Source organism: Equus caballus, chromosome 8 (genome assembly GCF_041296265.1).
Source record: "Equus caballus isolate H_3958 breed thoroughbred chromosome 8, TB-T2T, whole genome shotgun sequence".
In the NCBI taxonomy this organism is placed as follows: domain Eukaryota; kingdom Metazoa; phylum Chordata; class Mammalia; order Perissodactyla; family Equidae; genus Equus; species Equus caballus.
The window spans coordinates 11,673,276-11,691,969 of NC_091691.1; the positions used below are offsets into that span (position 1 = coordinate 11,673,276).

The window sequence follows — 18,694 nt, forward strand, 5'->3', positions numbered from 1 at the left end:
AACTACTCAACTGTATACATTAAATGGGTGAATTTTATGCTATATAAAATATCTCAATAAAGCGGTAAAAAAAAATTTTTTTAATTTTAAGTAATAAATAATCCTTTTTTTCTCTTCCCTTCCAAAGACATGGAGTTTCTCTCTCTTGTTATCATGACAGTTTTATTTTCTATTTTTTTAGGACAAAATCAGAAGCAAAGGAGAGCATTTATATGGATGACGGCTACCCAGATCCCATGAAAACAATGAGAAGTGGCCACAAAAAATGAGATTAAAACCAAACCCTTCTAACTGATCTGCTCCCCACCCAAATGCCGACGAGCAGGATGAAGTTTTCCCGTGTGGCCCGGGGCCATCAGCTCTCCACACACTGTCCTCACCGCAGACAGGCCACACGTCACCTGCTTCTCCAGAGCACGTCACCCACCTTTCCACCACTGTATTTCACAGGTTATCACAGAAACTATGTCGATGGAAGACCGCCTTAATACAGGACTAATTGTTGTGACCAGGTGAAAATTGGTTTACAAAAATCCAAAGACTTTCGGTACCAGTTTCTGCTCTACATGAACAAAAAAGAGCATCGTAACTCTTTCTTTAAAAAAATCTATCCAGTGCTCACCGGGTGACCTTCTGGAGCACATTTTATGTTCACTGTTTCCTTTCCAATAGTCTTTAAAGGATGATCAGAGCAGAGAAGGAGAACTGGGGACCAGAGCAAGTCGCTGCACCGCCCGAGTCCACGTCTCCGTACCTGTGAGCGGAACGGCCGCCCAGAATGATCGCCAAGAATATTCAGTGCCAAAGGGATCATCGGTCCGCGTCTATGAATCACGGAAACCGAACTAAACGCAGAAATAGAGTCCTAGGGACCTTCAGTAAGTAATTTCCTCTAGAAGTAAAATAATTTGAAAACTAAGACCCAATTCCTCAGCAAACCTTGTCTGAATGATTGCAGGAAGCCAGCAAGGTGCAAAGAATGAAAAAGAACTGCCTATTGTCTGACACTTAGCTATGCATTTTTCACGTAAAAACCCTAGAATTATCTGTTTGCCACATCACCGAGGGCAGGTTAACAAGACAGCCAGCTGGAGGGCCAAATGACGAATCCTATCCTAGATGAGAACAAAATATTGTTTAGGAAATTTCCGGATGGCAGGAACTGATGTGGGGGAATGAAAAAAAATAAGTACGTGGACTACGGCTCTAACCTCACCCGGCTGACAGTCACCTCTAAACAAATCGCCAGCCTTTCAGTTCGCAGGTGAGAACATAACACATCTCATTTCTTCATTCGCCTTGAAACCCCACAGTGAAGCGATTCCTGCCCAGTCGAACTTCTCTGGGCACTAACTGCTGGTAGGCACAGAGCGCTCCTCCACAGCCATACGTCTGCACGGGCCAAGACCAGCACGGGCCATGACCGGCTGCGCATCAGCCGGTGAGAGTTGGCTGCTTAATCTGCGTACACCACAGGTGGAGTCCCGGTGACACGCTAAGCAGAGACTCTGAAGGAGCCACAGGAATACGAGTAATTGATGTGGAACTGACAATAACGAGCAGGGCACAAAACCCACAAACCCTTGAAACCTGATGAGATCCAGTGAGCCAGCCCCACGCTTTGGAAGGAGACAGCAAACCACAAGAGTGGGGTAACGTTTCTGAGGACACAGGCCAGCTCCCTGTGATCACAGAAAGTACGACAGCAGCGTCAGAAGCGGGTCCAGGGAGAGCTTCTTTCTGCCCACCACCTACCCAATCCTTTGTTTTTGGCAACCCCCAAACTGCCTTAAAACCTAGAGTCAAACTAGTCTGTCTGCCAATAGCTTATTCACAAGATGCGTTACTAGGAATACAAGCAATCGTTAAGGATCCTGTTGATTCCATGAAATCCCCGTCATTCCCGGCTTGAGCTATAAAGCATTTAATGCATTAGGGCTGCATGTATGCAACTGTTTGTCTCCCGACACCATCCTGAATGACAGCATGCCAAGCGAGCAAGCAGGACTTACCAATTTTCTGATTAAAAATCTTGTCAAAGGTTATTTCATTTCTCTCCTCAAGATACTTCTGCATCACACTCCGGATACTAAAAGAGAAGAGTGACACGTTTTTAACAATTACAGCCAGCATCATGAGGAACCATCCCCAGATGAGAAAATACGTGGATGTCTTAACTCAAGGATACTGGCCAGACGAGAGGCCCCTCTTACTGACACCCATGACGGCAGGAACGGCTGAGCAGACGCAGAGCCAGGCACATTATGGCTCCAGCAGTAGCCTCTCCTGCCACTCGGGGCCAACCTCACATGTAGAGGCTCGACTACACAAAATAACAAGGACTTTGGGAAAGCTCAACCTGAACACAACTGCTTTCCAAAATATGCACCAGTGTGTGCACATACACGACGAATGCTGCTAATCCACCAACGAGCTTCTTTCTAAAACAAAAGCAAATGTCCCCCGAATCTATGATTAATATTGAAAAAACATCACATTCCTATATATCAACAATAAACCATGAGAAAACATAATTAGACGGAAAATTTCACTTACGGTAAATTAAGAAATATCACATGCCTGGGAAGAAATCTTTCAAAATATGTGGAGGAACTTTACAGGGAAAATGACAAATTGTATGGAGAGACATTAAAGAAGATTTTAATAAAAGGAGAGAGACACCACAGTTATGAACAGAAAGATTTAATACTGCAAAAATTCAAAATTTACCCAAATTTATCTATAAAATCGATACAACATCCATCAATATTCCAATAGGGTTTTTCATAGAACACAGAAACAGATGAGCTCTTTATAAAATGTGTCCAAACCAACGCAGGGTCAAGAAAATCAAAAACATTCCTGAAGAAAGAGAACAATGATAATGGGGCTAATTATGAAGCTAAAATAACTAAGACAGGATAAATTGATCAGTGAAATGGAACAGAGACACAGACACTGACTCCTCCCGCCCCACCCCCGCCAGAGAACTTCAATACACAATAGAAGTAACAAGCAGAAAAATGGGCAAAGGAGGGATCATTCAATGAGTGAACCAAAAGTGATTATCCAAATGGCAAAAGCACAGATCGCATCTCTATCATCCACGGATGGACAACAATTTGACATTACCTCCCCCTTTTTTTTTACACTTTAAAACAAACTAACTGAGGTATAATTTATACATAATTAATGCATATTTTAAGTGTACCATTAGATGAGTTTTTCACATATACCTACCATCCTAATCAAGATATAGAATATTTGCATCACCCCAAAAGATGCCCCTTTGCAATCAATCTCCCCATACGCCAGGATCCAGGCTACTATTGATCTCCTTTCTGTTACTATAGATTACTTGCTCCAGCTCTAGAATTTTACATAAATAAAATCATACAATATGTCATCTTTTGTGTCTGGCTTCTTTCACTCGGCATAAGCAAGCTTCACCCATAGTGTTGTACGCATAAGTATTTAGTTCTTTTTTACTGCCAAGTGGTATGTCATTGTACGAATATGCCACCATTTGTTCCTCCATTCTTCTGCTGATAGACATTTCAGTTGTCTCCAGTTTGGAGCTATTATGAATAAAGCTGCTTTAAATATTTGTACATCTGTCTTTTTATGGGCGTGTGTTTTCATTTTTCATGGGTAAATATGTAGACGTGAAATTGGTGCTCCCATGGTAAATTATATTTCACACTATGAAAAAGGGCTGGACCAGATTCCAAACTGGTTATACGATTTTATATTCCCACCAACAATGTATGATAGTTCCAGTTGCTCCATATCCCTTGCCAGCACTTGCGTTGTCAGTCTTTTTAGTTTTAGCCATTCTGTTGGGTGTGTAGCGGCATTTTGTTTTCATTTGTATTTTAATTTGCGTTTCCCTAATGAATAACGATGTTGAGCGTGTTTGTGCATGATCACTGGGATCTGCATATCTTCTTTTGTGAGGGGCGTAGTGAAATCTTTTGCCTTTTCATTGAGTTGTCTGTGTTATTCCTCAGTTGTAAAATTTCTTTATATAGCCTGGAAACAAGTCTTACATCAGATCTATATGATAATATTTTCTCCCAGTCTGCATCTTGCCTCTTCATTTTCTTCATGAAGTCCTTCTCAGAGCAGAATTATTTAGCTGATGACCTCTGACTTATTGTTTAGTTCTTTGGTGGATAGTCTATGCTAAGAAATCTTTCACATCCCAGGGTCGTGAAGATTTTAACCTATATTTTCCTTTAGAAAAAAAAATTTTTTTTGAGGAAGATTAGCCCTGAGCTAACATCTGCCACCAATCCTCCTCTTTTTGCTGAGGAAGACTGGCCCTGAGCTAACTTCCGTGCCCATCTTCCTCTACTTTATATGTGGGATGCCTACCACATCATGGCTTGACAAGCGGTGCGTACGCAGGTCCACACTCGGGATCAGAACCGGGGACCCTGGGCCGCCAAAGCAGAACCTGCGAACTTAACCACTGCGCCACTGGGCCGGCCCCCTTTAGAAATTTTAAAGCTTTTAGCTTTTACGTTTAGGCCTAAGATCTACTTCATGTTAATTTTTGTGTATGATGCAAGATAAGAATCAAGGTTCCTTTTCTCCTTATAATACATAATTGTTCCAGTACCACTTGTTGAAAAACTACCCTTTCTCCATTGAATTTTTTGGTCATTTTTGTCGATCCAACACTGTGTGGGTCTATCTCTGGACTATCTTGTTGCATTGATCTATACGTCTATCCTTCCCTAAATACTACGTTGTCCTGATTGCCATAGGTTTGCCGTCAGTCTTGAAGCCAGGTAATCTAAGTCTTCCAACTTAGCTCTATTGCTTTTTATTTTCTTTTTCAGCTCTCTTAGGTTCTTTGAATTTCCATAAAAGTTTTTAAATCAACATGAAACTTCTTCCCAGAAAACGCCTGCTGGGCCTTTGATTGGTATTATGTTAAATCTACAGATCAATTTGGGAGAAAATTAACCTCTTAATAATATTAAGTGGCCAATCCATAAATAGGACATATTTCTCCACTTATCTAGATCTTCTGTAATTTCTATCAATATTTTGTAGCTTTGAGTATAGACGTTTTGTCCTTTTCTTGTAGCAGTTTTCTTTGGTTTTGGTAACAGGACAATATGAGTCATAAAATGAGAAAGGAACTATCCCCTTCCGCTTTATTTTCTGAAAGAGTTGGCATAAGAAGCATTAATTCTTCCTTAAATGTTTGATAGAACTCATCGTGAAGCCATTGGAGCCTAGAATTTTCTTCCTGGGAAGGTTTTAAATTACAATCCATTTCTTTCATGGATAGAGGGCTCTTCACATTTTCTATTTCTTCTTGTATTACGTTTGGTAACTCGTGTCTTTTAAGGAATTTGTCCATTTCATCCATGTTGTCAAACGGGTCTCAAAATAATTATTCTGACTAAAAGAAGTCAGATCCAAAAAAGAGAGACAGAGAATACATAGCGTTTGATTACAGAGAGGCAGGAGCAAACTTCGGGGAAGATGTATATGGTAAAATAAAAATATATATATATTTGGTCTTCGTCCCAGTTCTTGGCACAGGGCTCCTAAAACCCTTAGAATTTTCTGAGTGATGGGCATGTCTTACTCCTAAGGAGCCCTTGTCAACCACCCCTGAGTTTATGCTAATGAGTGAGCCTTGGTGAGCCCTAGACAGCTTAGGTTGGGCTTGGTTGCCAGAGGGACCAAACGTGTGATGGGCGAACTGGAACTTTCAGCCCCACCACTTGACCTCTGGGAGGCTGGAGATGGAGTTCTATTACCAATAGCCAACGATTTAATCAATCACGCCCACAAAACGAAACTTTGATAGAAACTTTAGAACGATGAGCTCTGGAGAGCTTGGGGACTGGGGAACCCATCGATGCACTGGGAGGGTGGTGCCCCTCGATAGGGCCCGGAAGCTCTACCCTCCCCACAAGACCTTGCCTTAGGTAACTGCCACTTGGCAGTTTCTGAGTTGTACCCTTTACATTAAAACTAACTATGAGCACAGCATTTTCCTGAGTTCTGTGAGTTCTAGTGAAACATCAAACCTAAGGGGAGGGTCATGGGAACCCCCAAATTTGTAGTCAGCTGGGCAGAAAGGAGGGTAGACTGAGGATTCCATTTGCAGCTGGCATCTGAAGTGGGGCAGTCTTGTGGGACTGAGCCCTTAATCTGGGGGTCTGTGCCAACTCAGGGGAGCTAGTGCCAGAAGTGAACTGAATCGCAGGACACCCAGTTGGTGTCAGAAAATCGAAAATTGTTGAAAGGCGACATAACATATAAGTTCATTACCTTAATTGTGGTAATAGTTTCACAGATGTAGACAAAAGTTACCAAACTGGACATTTGAAATATGTGCAGTTATTTTATGTTAATTACACTCAATAAAGCTGTTGTGGTGTTTTTTAATTACACCAAAAGGATGCGATCAGCAAAATCTGGAGTGTGGGAAATTCTACACAACACAAGACTTGATTTCTTTAACAAAAATTGGGGAACCTATAGTTCAAAAGGGCAAAAGAAACAACAATCGGGCATAATGGACAGACCTTATTTAAAACTCAACTCAAGTAAGAAAAACATTCTTACAAAAACTGGAGAAATGGGCGTACAGACTGAAAATTTGACGACCTTAAGAAAGTATTACTTTTTTAGCAGTGGCAATGTATGCTTATGTTTTTGCTTATGTTTTTATATCTTAAAAGAGTTCTCCTCTTTTAGAAATACATACAGAAATACAGATGAAATGACAGACCATGTCTAGGTATGCTTCAAAATAATCTAAAGGGAACTAGCAGGTATGGATGAAACAAGATTGGTAATGCGCTGATCACTGATAAAGCTGCGTGTTGGCGACATCAATTTCATTACATTATTCTCTCCTCTATGTATTTGGAATCTTCACTGTGGAGAGTTGAAAAAAATCAAATTGTGGCCTCTGGATTCCTGGACCATTCCTTTACATACCTCTTCATCAAAATAAGGCATCTATACTATATACAATACCATGTATATTGATTGGAGGCATAATGGACTTTTTTTTAATTTAATCCCAACTGGTTGGAGATACACCAACCCTACCTCTCATGACCTATTGGGGTCCTGCTATATAAATGCAGGGTAAGTATAATAAATATTGTATCACAATTAAAAATTTTTCTCTACTATTAAAGGGGCTCAAAGACGAGGCACCAGACATCTGCTCTCTACTGGGCAAAGAGTAGGCGGACTAAGTTGCACTTCAACACCTTACTAGTAGAGAAACTGCAATATTGGCAACATAGCCAAATATTTCCCATTATTAAAAGCCTCTATATTCCATACAAAGTTTAATTCTGTTTCATTCTAATGTCTAAAGTAAAAGGCATCTAAACAAATACTTCAAATAACATATCACCTAAAAAAACTAGCATCACATAAGGTAATTGTAAAGATGGAGCATGATGCTAAGAGAATGCCCTGTTAGAAGCACCATTCCTGACCGTCAAGGAACCCAAAAGGCAGATTTTTTAAAAATAGGATGACTAAGCAGTCATACCAAGATTCAATTCCTCCCTCCAAGTTGCTTTCTTTCATATGTAGTTACTAAATATTTTCCACTCACTATTCATTAAACACCCCAAATAAAGCTAGATTATCCAAAGTCACAATAAAAACTTTACTAGGTTTCAAACCACCAAACTCTACCAGATTCTGAGGGCTGTGCAAGGGTCTGGTACAGCTTAATGTCAACTCTTCTCAAGGTTCCTGGGTCACCAGGTCTTCGGCAGAAAAGTCTTGCATATAATTTGCATCACATTAAACAATTCCACAGGAGAGATCTAAATTCAGAGGGTCACAACCCAATTCAGCTAAATGTGAATCCTTTGTGCTTTTTTCCTACAATATTTTGACAATCCACATCCTGTTTTTAATGCCTTTTTCTTTGCAATATGTTACCCGACATTAAAGGGACACTAAACATACTCAAATTTCCCTAGCCAAAAAAAACCCGTCGCCATAGACAAAAGTCACCCCCAAAGACACACAATCTGACGGATAAACAAATTCATGGGGTCATCAGTTTACCTAATCAAAGCTACTGAATTTCATGGTCTAAACCATCCCTTCATATCGGTTACAATAATCATTTTAGAATCCATTCACCCTTTCATCAAAATGCCTTTGAGTCAGCAGCCATACATAAGCAGCTTCACTCCACAGCTGTGTCGCGGTCTGTGCAGAACAAGCATCAGAGGGGAAGAGACTAGCAGCAAGGAGACCCTGCAGGAGGGCGCGCGGCATCCTCCTCGTTTCCAAGAGCAACTTTTCGTGTAATTAACCCAGAAGATTCCAAGGGCCCCTCACTTTGCCCAACATCCAAACTCTTATAATAGGGAGCATTTCCAAAGGGGCCCCAAATCCTCAGCCACATCTCGCCGCTGTCTTCGTCCCAGGGCAGCCACACCGGACTTCACTGCTCAGTGATTCTGCAAATGCTATTCCCTCTAAGACAACCCTCCTACTCATCCTCCAGGATCCGGGTCAGGGTCGCTAACCCTGAGACGCCATCCCCGACTCCAGCAGAGTAAGCCCTCTCGCTACAGTTTCCGCTGCCCGTCCAACGGCACTGTCGTCCCATTTCCCACAATGCATTATAAATACATAAACATACATCAGACTTCAGTTGGGACAGAAAGAACAACCCCGAACCCTGGAACAAACTGGGTCCTAATGACCCATACAAGTTCTACTCAGTGAACAGATTACAGCAAAGTGACGAAAGAAGGTCCCAACATCTAAACGAAATGTTTCACTACGAAGCTGCTTTGTAGTGAAGGTCTCCCCCAAACGGAGAAAAGTAAAGAATAAAGAATGAAGGTGTTCCAGAAGCCACCGGCACAACCGTCCACTTAACCAGGAAAGACTTCCCCTCTAAGTGCACAAAACCACGCTGGGATATTGTGTAGGGTCTACACTGATGAATAAGTATCTGAAACTTGAAAAAAAATCATTCAGTCATTCAAAACGTGTACTGCATCCTTTCTATGGGCCAGGCGCCACGCGGGCCACCAGGAAGACACGGGGAGTCCTACGCGTCTCTGCCCTGAAGAAACTCATGTCGAGAGGGGCGACAGCAAAGTAAACAGCAAGTCCCAACACGATGTGACAAGTATGCTTCTTTGGGCCAATTACAGAAGGTGACAGCCTTTCCAACACAGCTGAACTACAGAACCTGAAGGGCCGCTGGCAAAGATGAAATGGGACAGGAAGCAATGGGGCCACTCGAGAAGGATCTTCCAAGCCACGTCAGCCTGCACCAAATAACTGAACAACAGGGCCAAAGGACAACAGCAATTAAAACACAAATACACAGAGAAGAACGCCAGACCACAAAACAGCCTCCACCTTTGGACTCACTTATTTTTCTAAGTGTGTGAAAAACGAGATTGATGACCAGCTTTTCACGGCTTATTTCAAGCGAACACTTCCTTTCCAAGGACTGACAGATGACACTTTCTTTCTGGCAAAAATGCTGACTCGTTGGATACAAATCGCATCCTTCCTCGCCCCTAAACAGCCGGGCCCCCTGCCCCCACTCCACCCCGAGGCCACGTGAACCAGCCCAGAACCTCAGGAAACAAGCACTGTCTAGGCAAACAGATTTACCCCCTAAAACATGCTCCAAACAAGACCACCCCATGGAATTTCTCCACGAGTTGTCTTTAATTTGCTACATGGTACCTTTTGCCACATGAGAACCTTCCATTTGTGTCATATAGTCATCATCTTCCCCTTCATGGTTTCCAGGTTTGGGGTTTCCTTGGGAGAGCCCTTTATACTCCAGAGTCCTAAAAATACATTCTCTCATATTTTTCTATTTTTAATGTTTTTATGACGATCTCATTAAACACGGGAATTTATTTTTTCGTACAACGTGGAGAGATTATGACTTTATTGGATGGCCAGCAATCACACAGCATCCTTTCCCTCACAGACTCAAAATGCCAACTTTATTCATAAGCCAAATTCAAATTATATTACAGATGAATGTAAATGTACGTAGAGACAAGACTTTGCGTGCTGTACCACTTGTACGTCTGGACTGCACAATTTCACACTGTTTTAATGCTGTAGCCATGTTTTCTGCTTGGTAGAAGAGATTCCCAATGTTTCACTTTTTCAAGATGTTATCGGTTATTTTTTGCCCATTCTTCTCTTCTAGATGAATGAGGATCAGCCTGTCAGTCTCTTTAAAATTCTTGTTTGGGTTCTGATTCGATTCATTTGAAGGGAACTGACATCTCCCCGATATCGCGTCCTCCTCTCCAGGAACACCTGGCAGCTCTCCACTGAGCCAGTTTTCTTTGACTTCTCTTAGTAATTTTGTCTTTCTTCATACTGGTCTTGTTGGTAATTAGTTAGGAAGGCCTGGTTTAGAGCAACCCATTAGAAAACACTTATTTTAAAGTAATTATTTGGAAATGTTTTGACAAATTCATATTGGAGTAATTTAAAAAGAGAACGCTGTGAAAGTAATTTTCATAAGAGAGACTCCACTGCACAGTGTCATTAAGCAGGGAAAGTACGCTCAGAGAGTGGATCATCTGAAAGTACATGGGCTATTATTTTTTCCTCCTAAATTTAAGCCTCAGAGCTATGATTTAATAGCTATTCATGACTGAAGGAAGCTCAGAGAAGCCTCTGGTACTCAGGGAGTAAATGGATGCCATTTTCTAAAGTTTCACGTCTCACTCTGCTTTGTCTCTTACTCAGCCTTCTCGCATGTTCTATTCTCATCCTTCTGTGAGCAGTCTTCAGGCCAAGAGGTTGGAAATCTGTCCATACCACCTGGATCAGTCAGGACTCTTTGGTTGCAAATGGACTGACAAAAACTCTCCCCACCTCTTTGCAATCCGTGTCGTGGAGCCTGTTTTTGAGTCATCAGATGCAGTTTCCAGAAAGCACAGCATCCCCTTCGGTCTAAGTTATCTGAGCTGCAGGACGCCTTGCATCTGTGTACGATGCTGTCAGAGGAATTTATATGCTAAGTCACCAGCCCTCTTACACGTGACATTGGGACAACTGAGGTTTTCATCAGCCCTGCCAGAACACAGCCGTGATCCTCACACCCAGCCATCTACTCCACTGTTTTTAAACATTACTGTAAAATTTTTCAAACATGCGGAAAAGAATAGTGAACCCCCATAACCATCATTCAGCACCTCATTAACAGTGATCAAGATTTAAGCCTGCCACTTTTATCACACCCCACTATTCCTCCCCTTTTTAAAGCAAATCTCAGACTGCGTGTCCTTTTACCTTTACTACTCCAGTCTGCACTTCTAAACATTACGGACATTTTCCTCCCATAAACACAATGCATCACGGCTCCCCAGCCCCGCTCTGGAAACAGTAATAATTCCTGAAGACCTAGTACCCAGTTCCTATTCAAATGCCCATGATCGTCTGAGAGCGGTCTTTTGGATGAGTCTGTATCAGGACACCCTCAAGATCATGCACTCACCTGATTGTTCTGGCTCTTAAATCCGTTTATCTGGAGCAGCCCCCTGCCCACCACCCACTTTGTATCTTCACTCCAGGGGCTCACGGAGGAAACCACCACAGCAGTCCTGAACGTCGCCCGTTCTGGATTTCTCTGTTCGCTTCCTCTTACAGTCACTCGATCGATTCTTCTCGCTCCATGTTTCCTGCGAGCTGACAGCTACCTCTGAAGACCTGATTATATGCAAGCGACCTTCTCGGGGCAGGAACACTCACTCGGTGGTCTTGGTACTTTACACTGCTTCACCCAAGGGGGCGTAACGTTATTCCTTCTTCCTGATGTGAAAATTACTTAGAAAATTCAGTTGGTGGCAGTCTCACCCCCCTGGTAAAATTCTCCATCCACCTGTCACTTAGCCGTTTCATACATTGATGATCTTCTCCTAAATCAAAACTTGAAGAGCCGCGAAACGGTGATTTTTCTAACTCCATCATTCCTTCCACACTCATCTGCTGCAATTCTTATGCAAGGAGGAATTTTCCCCCATCAACTCGGGATTTTTGGTGACCCCACAATGTAGTTCTGACAGGAAAGGTAAGATAAACGCTTAACTCTTTACCTTTTAATTGCCGCTTTTCAGAGACAGAGCTAGTGCCCTATTTTCACTGCCAGTGGGGATCCACAAGGTGCTTCGTTTTCCTCTGTTGTGTTTGGGAACCTCTTTTTTTGGAGAGTCTGGGTGTATCAGCTTCCTATCACTGCTGTAACAAATTACCACAACCTGGATGGCCTTAAAACAACAGAAATTTATGACCTTTCAGATCTTAGGTCACAAGTCTGAAATGGGATTCGCTGGGCTGAGATCAAAGTGTGAGCGCGGCTGCGTTCCTCATGGAGGTCCCAGGGCAGAATCCATCTCCTTGGGCCCTGGCCCCAGTCTGTGGTCACAGCCAGCAGTGGCGGGTCGACTCCTTTTTATGCTGGTCACTCGGACATCGACTCCCTCCCTTCCTTGCAATTCCCCTGGGCCACTCAGATAACCCAGGATACTCTCCTTATCTTAAAGTCAGCACGTCACCTGCCTTAATTCCATCTCCGACCTTAACATCCTCTTGACAACGAACATACAGTCATAGGTTCTGGACATTGGGATGTGGACATTTTAGGAGGCCATTATTCTGCCGACCACAAGGGTTCCAATTTATTCAGAGCAATGTAACCAGTTGCAGCCGTATTCTCTCGCTGCTCAAATTGTCTCACCTTTGGCCAGCGGGAGCCCCTCCTCCAGCCTCTGCATTTGTTAGCATGGTGCCCACCCCAACTCGAGGATGCCTCCTTTGCTTTCTGACTCAACAGAAAACTGAGGGTCCAGGTTTGTCTCGCCCGGCCCCTGCCCATATCTAGCATCAGGGGTGGCTGGGCAGGGTGCCCACTGAGATAGGACCCCAATTGCTTTTCTGGCTCTTAAACGGCTGGGGCTGATAATACAAATTTGAAAAGAAAAAAAATCATGACTTTCCAATTCAAATTTAACCTTGCAGGAGTTTTACTTAGCTCTGGTACTCATTTATCTCTTCGTTTAAAGTTAAAATCTTGGTTCTTATCACCCAATTGTGTCTACATGGTCTATATGAAATGATTTTAAATTTATTCTGAATGCAGCTCTGTTTATCCTTAAAATACAGAGGACAATCTGGCAACATCTAGCCAAACTAAAAATACTCACATCTTTCTTACTTCGAGGGGCTGTCCTACAGAAGGACTCACACAGGCCCGGAGACACACGGGGGAGCGTAGTCACTGAACACAGGCTTAGGTACATAACGGTTTTATGACATGTCACACAGAAATTCAAAAGAATGAGATTCATCTCAACACGACTAACAAGGAAAGCTGAGCGTGTACCACTAAGTGAAGAAGGTAAGTTGTAAATGGACCCGCTAACGTGTGCCCAACACACAGAACACCATCCCAATGAGATCTCAACAACCTTTCGGTATAAAGGTTAAACAGGAAACCCATTCCATTAATTCTCTGTCACCATTTAGAACTTACCACTAACATTATCAAGCTTAACATAAAAAATCTTGGGGCCGGCTCCGCGGCGAGTGGTTAAGTTCGCACGCTCCGCTGCGGCGGCCCAGGGCACGGACATGGCACCGCTTGTCAGGCCACGTTGAGGTGGCGTCCCACATCCCACAACCAGAAGGACCTGCAACTAAGATATACAACTGTGTATAGGGTGGGTTTGGGGAGATAAAGCAGAAAAAATATATACATATATTAAAAAAAAAAATCCTCTATGTATCCAGTGTAAACGATAAGTCTGTTCAAGCCAAGGACACTCATTTACCTACTGAAAGGGAGAGAGATGAATTTTAATTTTGTTTTTTAAGAGAAGGCTACACACGCAATAATAAAAACATGTTTGGGGTAAGAAAATATTAAGAACCCCTTACATGTAGCTTTTCTCAATTTATAACATTGCCATCATTATTGATAATGATCCTATTATTTAACATGAAATTTATGACATCTTATCTTTTAAGGAATTATCCATATCTTTATTACTAAACCAATGTCTCCAGTGAAATTACAGTCACGCGCCACTCAATGATGGGGATACGTTCTCAGAGAGGTGTCGTTAGGTGACCTCGTTGCTGTGCAAACATCATAGAGTGCACTTACACAAACCTAGACGGGATAGCCTGCTCCACACCTAGGCTACATGGCACCAATCTTATGGGACCACCATCATATACACAGTCCATCATGGACCAAAACAGCATCATGCAGCACAGACTGTGTATATAAGCACCTTAGCAGATCGCTGGAGCTGATAACCCTCACTGAACACAAACAATGCATTTTCAGTGATAGTAACGCCTGAAATTGACAGTGTTCCCCTACCCCAATCCAAGAACCTTCTTCTCTTAGACGATTCACTTGGCAAAAGACACACTGACGTCTATTAAAATGCAGAGAATTTGGTTTGAGGTTCAACTGTGTCCTTTGCCATCAATGTCATCTTGAGCAATTAGCTTCTCTCTGAACCTGAACTTCCCCGTTCTAAAGCGGGGATGATGAGGACTGGGAAGCCGTTTCGAGGAATCTGAATATAAGGACGAAAAGTGGCCCTCTGAGAATAAAAACGCTAAATCAAAACATAACACCAAGGGCAGAGAAATGCCAGGGGCTCCTGGGCTGGCGAGCCTTGGCTGTGGCTTCAGTGACTGTATCAGCAGATCCAATGGTGGCCTGCCCATCAATCAGAACAGGAAACGCGGAAATATAGACAGGCAAGGTGTCACAGAAGCCACTCACTGTCAGGGCACTCCAGAATTCCACCTCCAGCGTAAAGCCAGCCCCTGCAGAAATGACTTGGTCCCAGCTACTGGATCTGCTGAGCGAGAGGCTAGACCCTGCCAAGCCATCCAGACACAGGCCCGTGCCGGCTGTGCCACCTTCTCAGGCCCACTTCACTTGCACAACGGCAACCTGCAGGAGAGAACGCTCCAGTCACGCGGACTTCGGGCATCCAGGCCCCTGCAAGAGTTGGCATTGAGTGCAAAGGAGCGATCTGACATTCCAGCTATCATTTGGCTTTTCAGATAAATCTGCTACGTGAGTTAGTGCATTTTGGGGAGTGGGAGCCTCTAGCTTCGTCGGATTCTCAAAGGGGTCTTTAACTTTAAAATAAGAACCACCAGCCTAAAGCAGACAACGGGCTGGTCAGGCAAGACTTGGCCGATTGACGTGAATTTCACAACAAGAGACAGATAAACGCTCAGGACAGTTTCCGAAACTCAAAATCTAGTTTCTGAGTCTGAAAGGCTGAGGGCCACCCCCAGGACCACAGGAAAGATAGGAGCGTCTAAGGAGAGAGACAGTTTTTGCCCCAAATAGACAAAATACACCTCTCAGCATCCCCGTGTGGACATGTCTGGGGTAATTCTTTTTTCTTTTTTAAATTTCTACCTAACACAGAGGATAACTGCAAGAAGTAAAAAGAGCTAATACATATAAAAATATACAGCACCATATGGGGCCAGCCCGGTGGCGCAGCTGTTAAGTTTTCACGTTCTGCTTCGGTGGCCCGGGGTTCGCCGGTTCGGATCCCGGGTGTAGACATGGCACCGCTTGGCAAGCCATGCTGTGGCAGGCGTCCCACATAGAAAGTAGAGGAAGATGGGCATGGATGTTAGCATAGGGCCAGTCTTCCTCAGCAAAAAGAGGAGGATTGGCAGCAGATGTTAGCTCAGGGCTAATCTTCCTCAAGAAAAAAAAAGTATAAAGCACTATATCCAAGTATTAGTGGAGGTTTTTTACTTTCAATTCAAATCTATCACATAAATATGAAATCAGTTATCAGACGCCATGGTTTAATAAGTTAACAGACACACATAAGGCTCTAAATGTGAAGTCCAGCAAGTCAATTATGTCTCATCATGATCATTCCAATACTGATCCAAGTCATACCCCAGTTCTGGAGAAAGTTTCCTAGAATAGGAGAGAGTTTTAACAGGTTAGAACCTCTGAGGCAGTTCCAAAGGGTCTTGCAGGGGGCCAGGCCTGTGGCATGGTGTTAAAGTTCGCATACCTGCTTCAGTGGCCCGGGGTTCGCAGATTGGGATCCCAGGCACAGACCTACACATCACTCATCAAGCCACGCTGTGTGGTGTCCCACATACAAAATAGAGGAAGACTGGCGCAGATGTTAGCTCAGGGATAATCTTCCTCAAGCAAAAGGAGGAACATTGGCCACAGATGTTAACTCAGGGCCACTCTTCCTCACCAAAAAAAGTGTTCTGTCATCATATATCCTACCCTAGACAGTCATGAGACAACCACAGGCCATAATCCTTACCTTAAAACTCTAATCTCACATGCAGGAGTTTCTACCATCCACCTCATTAAACTTTTCCAGTATGAAATGGCCAGAGGAAAATAAGCTCTTCTTATAGAGTAACCTGAATTTTTACGGAACACAATTTGAAACACCAATCTCATTGAGCAGGTCCCTTTTTTTAAAAGACAGAAACACAGAATACGAGCTAGTTTTCCACAAGGAATAAAAAAAGCAATTAACCAAACGGTGAAACCCTAAAAAATCCCTGATCACAAAAACTCTCACCATTTTGGGGGTTTTGTGGGGGGCTGGAAGGGGAGTCATTAACATAGGTATCTTCTCATTCTTTACTGGAAATTGCTATTGTGCAGGAAAGACGTTTCCTTCTGGACCAATTCCAGTTGGGATGTTCTGCATAAATTATGAGCTTTCTTCTGCTGCCACTGGAAACAAAACAGAAGGAGGCAGGGCCTAAAGGGAACACACAAGGATAGCACGAAAACGTTACACTCCGTTCTGTACTTCATGTCGTGACGACAAGAGTCGTTACATGCTTCCTTTCCCAGTTAGGGTGTCATTACAATATAAGTTGGAAAAGGTAGGCCTGATTAAAGACGAATTTTCGAGTCCCCCGCCTTACCCATCAGGATGAGTCCCATTTCTAAATGGAGCATAGACCCCCACCACCACCACCACCACCAAACAGCAAAAACCTCCTATTTTTAAGAGAAGATACATCTAAAACGTCATCACGGCCTCAGATATTCACAATGCAAAATGCAAGTCTGCAGTGTTGAACAGCTGTGTAAATGCCTTCCCACGTAACATCTAGCTCATTTTTAACTTCAACCCTTATCAAAATTGATACAGATACGGAAGATGTATAAGAAATAACCTGAGCGTATAAGCAGAGTCATCTTTCTAGATAAGGTAATAAGGAGCCATGCACTGACTCACACAGAGCACAAATACGAAGGGCATGTCACTCAAGAAAGTTTTATTGCTGCAAATGAAGAAGCTTGCTGCCCCTCTCAGCTAACGGAGTTGTAAGTTTCTGAACACATGAAACATAAACCCTAAAATCCTCAGAAGAGGATCTCTTCGGCATAATTAAAGCTCACTTTCCTCCTAAAATATTTTAGCCCATAATTATCTAAGAATTACGCAGCGCCTAGCACCTCCTTGGCACTCGGCAAACGGCAGGCCCTGTAATAACACACATCGCCAGTGCCTAGCTTCGAGACTCTGACTAATGGGAACATTAACCCCCTCATCAAACCAGGGTAATGAGCTTTAAATCATTCAAGGAAGTAAAAATGTTCTCTCCATAATGGAACTCTAGGACTAAACCCTACCCTTGAAATAGGATTGATGACTAGTTTTGCCATCATTAAATTAATTATAGTAATTTTACAGATATCCTTCTAGTCTTCATAAATTTTAATATTCTTACTTAGCTAGGTAATTTGCAGACGGATGGGCGTGGATTACACAAGGAGCGGTGTGCAGAATTCAGTATGACATGAAGAAAGTCGAAAGGAACTGGGAACAGCTCCCTATAAAAGCCACCCTGGCTAGGACAGCTGCCTTCAGATATTGGGAGATCTGTCACTTTTGAGAGGGTTAAACTAGTTTTGCATGACCACAAAGGAGAGTCAGAGAGAGGTACACAGAATGATTTACACGAGGGCTTTGTAACACCACCGAGCTTGCAAAGACGGTCCTCCAAGACGACCCTGGCTGCCTGCTAGAGAGGGAAGTCACCCATCTAAGGCATCACTGGGCTGGACGCCCTCCAAGATCTTTTCAAACAGGAGATACTATCATGCTATGTTATTAATATGCAATCTGTTAATGTCTCAGGAAGACTAGAATGAATCACCTTATGCTCCAGTCACTGAAGCCAGCTGCTTTTAGATTATGATTTTTGGTTCAGTTTACTGAAGCAAAGACCTCCAAAGGATGAGTCAACTCTTCTAATTGCTTAGTTATCTATATTTAAGAATAGTATGTGTGTGAACTCTTCTGTACTGCAGCCAACATAGCCCAGAGCCTATGGGATGGATGGATAGATGGATGGAAGAATGGATGGATGGATGGATGGATGGATGGGTGGGTGAACGGGTGGAGGGAGGGAGGGATGGAAGGAAGGAAGGAAGGAAGGATGGATGGATGGATGGATGGATGGATGAATGGGTGGATGGATGGAGGGAGGGAGGGAGGGATGGAAGGAAGGATGGATGGATGGATGGATGAATGGATGGGTGGATGGATGATAGAAGGAAGGAAGAATGGATGGATGGATGGATGGATGGAAGGAAAGAAGGAAAGAAGGAGGGATGGAGGGAAGA

The 18,694-nt window shown here is 43.1% G+C and overlaps 1 protein-coding gene across 15 annotated transcripts in view; it reads right to left on the reverse strand.

Moving 5' to 3' along the window:
* GRK3 (G protein-coupled receptor kinase 3) overlaps positions 1-18,694 on the reverse strand; it is a 129,670-nt gene that overhangs the window by 104,238 nt on the left and 6,738 nt on the right. For 6 of the 15 annotated variants that reach the window (XM_070275120.1, XM_070275123.1, XM_070275132.1 and 3 more), the window contains 1 exon segment: positions 2,013-2,089. The exons of 4 other annotated variants lie outside the window; for them this stretch is intronic. In XM_070275120.1, coding sequence (XP_070131221.1) covers positions 2,013-2,089 — 77 coding nt within the window. 15 annotated transcript variants of the gene reach the window in all.